At 41.8% G+C, this 5,410-nt stretch overlaps 1 protein-coding gene across 1 annotated transcript in view; it reads left to right on the top strand.

Moving 5' to 3' along the window:
• Positions 1-4,631, top strand: part of HOPX (HOP homeobox) — a 7,186-nt gene extending 2,555 nt beyond the window's left edge. The window contains exon 2 of the mRNA XM_007471273.1: positions 3,836-4,631. Coding sequence (XP_007471335.1) covers positions 3,836-3,913 — 78 coding nt within the window. The 3' untranslated portion in view covers positions 3,914-4,631. The remainder of the gene's footprint in view (positions 1-3,835) is intronic.
• Positions 4,632-5,410: the final 779 nt, after the last annotated feature.

The raw sequence follows: 5,410 nt of genomic DNA, 5'->3' as shown, positions 1-5,410 counted from the left end.
GGGAAAGAGGCTTCCTAGGTAACCCTCCATCATCCCTTACCAGATTGGATCTCATCTTCCAACTTCCCATCGTTCCCTCCCATCCCCGTAACCCCTTCCCAACCCTCTCACCCCCATGTTACTGGTGGGTGAGAATGGTTTCCCTGTAGGGACCCTTTAAATAACTGATGGAGGCCAGGTTTGTTGGGCCTAAACATAAGCAGTGTCTGGTATCAGCACTTCCCCTGTTTCTTCTATTTGTTAGCATTGCCCTTTTCCATGAGAAAAGGTCATCAAAGCCAAAATAATATTTATTTCATATGCTTGGTCCCTTATGCCTAATACCACCCACTTCCAGAATGGGATTCATATTCATTTTCCTAGAACAAGTAACACTAGGAGAAGAAAAATAAGCATGTGATGGTCCTATGAGATAGTTAACTCAAGCTGATTCACACTGCTGATACTTTGGCAAAGGCAAGAGGGACTAAAATGCTGAAATATTCTCTGACTGGGGGCTTTGACCTCTTTATAACTGTCCCACTGTAGGACAATGTTCTTTACTTGGGGTGGTGTGGGGGGAGGGACACCTATGGGAACCCAGAATGAAGTGAAGGATGCTCTAATGGAAATAACTTTTTAAGGTGCATTTGCTGGGGTCCTAGAATGGGTTTTTTCTCATGACAGTAATTAGATATCTCCTATATTTAAATTAGAGAAACCTTACAGAATCCCGACCCCTGTGTCTTTCATTATTTTGAAGTCAGTGTGAGAAGGGGCTGGGAAAGCTCTTATCAGCCCCTTGGGAGGTTAGAATGATCTTCCATTTTCTACTATCACTGATTCAATCCCAGTGTAGTTGGCGTTGGTTCTTAGATTGGTTTCCAGGATTTTTATCCCCTCTTGATGTCCTGGGACTCTTCCTAGAACCCTGGTTTTAGTTGTTAGATGTCTTATCAGTGGAATAAAGACCTCTAAAGGTCTCCTCCTAAAAAGAATGAAATGTTAGTTACTAGAGAAAAGGACAGGAACAATATTATTTTGCCTCACCCCTTCCCCATCACAGTGTCTAATTATCATCTGTTCTCTCAGAGTAAATAAATCTCCATCAATGGGCAAGGCTAATGAGGGCATCCATTCATAAGCAAGCAAGGGATGAATGTCTTTCCCAGGGGATGACTGAAACAAAGAAGAGAAGGAGAGAGCCAGGTGGAAAATTAGTATTGATGTGAGTGAGATGTGATAAGATTCAGCTCTGGAGGTGAAAAAAGCAAGCAAGGTGTTTAATGACTTTTGTTGGAGAGCAACTGGTTTGCTAAATTATTATATACATATGTGATTTAAAAAACATATATCTGTGGAAAACAGTTGAGCTTTTCTTGAACCTCCTCCCACCCCCCAATGCTAGGGTGCAATTTATTAATCATTTGGATGCCAACTCACCGATTCACAGATTTGATCATTGCTGAAGTTATTTTCAGTAACTGTATGTTAATATTTTGCTTCATTACTAGTATAAAGGTGTGGGTGGCTCTTCTGAATGAAGCCAGCTCAATCATTCTGTCTTAAATGAATCCTGATAGAAAATGAGCCTTTCCCCCTCCAAGCTTTAATTAGTCAGTCTGTAAAACTCTGCCATTTATTCAGCTCTAGAAACTGCAAGTTCTGTTTAATCAGACCTTGTAGCCTTGAAACCCCTGCAGAGCTACCTCATTAATGAAACTGGAACTATGCTGCTCTCACACCAGATTCCAGAGTTAACTAAATACACACATGGATCACAGAAGCAAATATGCCCACCTTTAGCAGTAGAACATTAGTTAAAGCCACCAAAGATACATGAGCTCTCTATTCTCCTTAATGTTGGAGATCCCCAGGAGTGAACTACAGCACCCAGAGAGCAATTCCCAAAGAGAAGGCTTCCCTACGAGTAGTCTGCTGCCCTTGGCTTTAGATTACTTTTCTCTGCTGCCACCCCACAGTACAAAGGTATATAAGACAACTGATCTTGACAGGTGTTAGGCACTTCAGTGTGTAAACTGTTGAACAGTTAGGGAGAGTTGTAGCCGTGGTCCCTTGCTGTTCAGCCAGGTGAGCATTGGTGCAGAGCCCTAGGCCGTGCTGTGGGCTCCCTCCCTTCTAGCTCTACAGACCTTGAGCCTTAGAAGCACTCCTTCCCCTGTGGTTCTCACCCTTTCTTCTCATCTTGGGCTTATGCTGAAATGCCTTTTGACTCCCTAGATCTCTGCAGAGATGAGGTCTTCCCACGCATGGCCCTAGAGCCCACGCTGTTTGTTCAGAGGTTGAATCTGCATTTGGCTGTGCCAAGTCAGAGCCCTCTAGGTGTTTCTCACCATACCATCTCCATCAGCACATCCCAGGTCTGGCATCCATCCCACAACTGTGTTCTTTTTGCTTCCTTTCTGTCCCCTCATCTACTGACCCCTAGAACAGGTAAATTCTAGAAACACTACAAGGGACAGTAGATAGCCCCTAAGTTTACCTCTTCATTTACAGTTGAGCTGACTGGCGCTCTAACTTCCTCAAGTTCTGAGCCAGTTGGTTACAACAGAGCTTCCTGTTGGCAGGGCCCAGGACTGCAGAGCCCCCAGTGGTCACCTACCCAAGCAGTATGACATGAAAACGTCTTCATTCTCAAAGTGTGCCATGATGTGTGAAAGGTTGGGAAGCACAGGAGAATAAAGCATGGAGGTCATGCCTTCCCACAGAGCCCTCTACTCATCCTCTCCCATGTGGATTAATGCTTGCTGCTTCTATTTCTTCACTATTGCCTCTTCAATGTTGTTGTTTAAAAATACAGATTCCTCCTGGCCAACCTGGTTCATACCCCAGACTATTCCCCAGCATGGGTCTCCTTATCTCCACTTTGCAGAATCCCCCGCCCTTCAGGGGTATAATAAAGGCAGATCTATATGCCTTTATATGTATTTTAAAATGCATAAAATATGTTTTAGCCCTCACATGGTACCTTGTCTAGAAGTATCCCATCTGGGGCTTTTCCTAAATCCATAGTCACTTTTGCGAGGTGTGAACATTTGGGTCACACAGAGCTAGAAGAGTTTGAGTAAACTGGGAATCCCACTTGCTCTTTTCTCACTGTTCAGTGACCCTGGAGCAGGAACGATTGGTCTAGACTACTCCATGGATCCTCAAAAAGGAGTGCCCCAAGGTTGTTCAGTGCTTAGTTTTTCATTCATTTTATTCAACAAATTCTTACTAAGTGCTACTGATGACCAAGGCCCTTGAGATCATCACACATTGATGAGGTATAGCAGCCATACAGATTTATCTGGGGCATCAAGGAGATGTTTCAGTTTCTTTTATTCATTCAACAAACATTTATTAATCTCTGTTAAGCCCTTATGCTAGGGGCTAATGATGATAAGATGGATGCAGACTCTGCTTTCATGGATCTCATATTCTAGAAGGAAATCTAGATTAAAAACAAGTGAATACACAAATAAATTAATTACAGATATTAAAAGTTCTGTGAAGGTAACAAAGTATTAACACAGAGAATAGGAGATGGATGGAGAATCTACTTGATAAAATGGTTAGGGAAGGCCTTATTGAGAAGGTTCTATTTAAGCTGAGCCCTGAGAATTATTTATCATCAGATAAATAATGAAGGTCAGATATTTTAAGCATAGAAAACAGTATGTACAAAGGTCCTGAGGCAGAAATATAAGTATCACAATGAGAAGAACCATCCCCAGGGACTCAGTTCTTGCTTTCCTCTTTTCCAGCTGGGCCACAGAAGCTACTTTTAGAAAGGGAATGGACATTTCAGTTTTTCAGTATATGACAGGTAATCTTGCACATTTCCCTCCTCCAGAAATGGTTCAAGCAGCGCCTGGCCCAGTGGCGGCTGTCAGAAGGCCTACCCTCAGAGTGCAGATCCGTCACAGACTGAGGAGACGGTGGTCATTGGCGGCTTCCCTCCATGAAGACCATCTGCTGTTTCTCTTCTAGGCTTAATCAAGCTCTTTTGGTTTTTCAGTGTAGTGTCATATGCTCCTCTGTTAGCTGTCCTCCTATTTAACACAACGTTGTATTTTTTTTTTTAATGTACATAACTAGAAAAGAAAATAACAATAGGAAGCTATGGGCAGCTTCTCTGTAAAGCAGTGGTTTGGCTGGAAGTGGTGTGGCTTGCATTTCCTTTGGGTCATGACAGATGGTGTGAAAATCATCTAAGTTTTTTTTTTGACCATCACCTCCCAGTAACAATTTACTTTCACCATCCATTTCAGAGCAGACAAGGCCTCTGTTGAAAAGATAACATGACCAAGAGGGAGAAACATTTCCTTCTAATTCTACTTCCCTAAGTCATTTTCCTTGTGTTTCATTTAATACATTGAAATTGAGTGAGAATACAGAGGGAATTTGAGTTATTCAGATTCCATAAAGCAGTTCCTTGGATTATAGCTGAATTAACTTGGAAAGCACTCAGGCTGGAAGACAGAAACTTCCACTGGCAGAAAATCAAGTAACTAAGGAAAAAAATCCACAGAAGTCTTGAATTTACCTTATTTAAATGCATTTGTTAAATTCATTTTGCTAGACAAAATGAGCGGTGTTTTGTCTCTAAAGTGATTTTCTAAATAAAACCTTAACATTTTGTTGAAAATGCATTGAGTCCTCTGCAGATTTTTAACTGAATGATAAGCATATCAAAGAAAAACAGAAGAGCTCAACATAGAAGCCGCCTGACAAAAAAGCTGTCTTTTTCTAAATCCTTGCTACTCAAAGAGTCGTCCAGGACTGGCGTCATCAGCATTAGCTGCAAGCTTGTGAGAAGTGCAGAATCTCAGACTCCAATCCAGACCTACTGAATCAGAATCTGCATTTTCAACAAGCTCTCCAGATGGTGTCTATGCACACGAAAGCTTGATCAGCACTGCTCTAAAGGACTCTACAGTGGATTTGCATCCAGTTTCTATCAGAGCACATTAAACATCTTAGCAGTCCATTAGTTAAGATTGTGTTTGATTCCATGGAGCAGTAACTTGATTACAATGGATTAACCAAATAGGCTTTTTGTATGTTTGTTTAATTGATTAATTATTTTTACATAAGAAATCAGCAGGTAGGTTGCTCCCTAAGATTGCCAAGAACTTGCAGACATTTTATCTTCCTACTTTCCTATCTTTAGCATGTGGCTCTTGTGTTTATGGAGACAAGATGGATGCATTTCAAGTAAAAAAGGAAAAAGCAAAGGGAAATGCCAGCTAAGACTTTTCCCTGTAAAAAAGGTTCCTGGAGGCCCCCCATCTAGGGACTTCCCCCTACATCTCATTGGCCAGAACTGGGTCACATGGCTACTCCCAACTGCAAGGGAGTTGGGAAGGTGAGCCTTTTTAATTGGAGGTAGTACTGCCTTGAGAAAAATTAGAGTTCTGTTGGTAAG

This window comes from Lipotes vexillifer, unplaced genomic scaffold, assembly GCF_000442215.2.
Source record: "Lipotes vexillifer unplaced genomic scaffold, Lipotes_vexillifer_v1.1 scaffold1191, whole genome shotgun sequence".
NCBI classification, from domain to species: Eukaryota; Metazoa; Chordata; class Mammalia; order Artiodactyla; family Lipotidae; genus Lipotes; species Lipotes vexillifer.
Note: the sequence above shows the minus strand (reverse complement) of the source record. Positions and strands in the feature narration are given on the sequence as shown.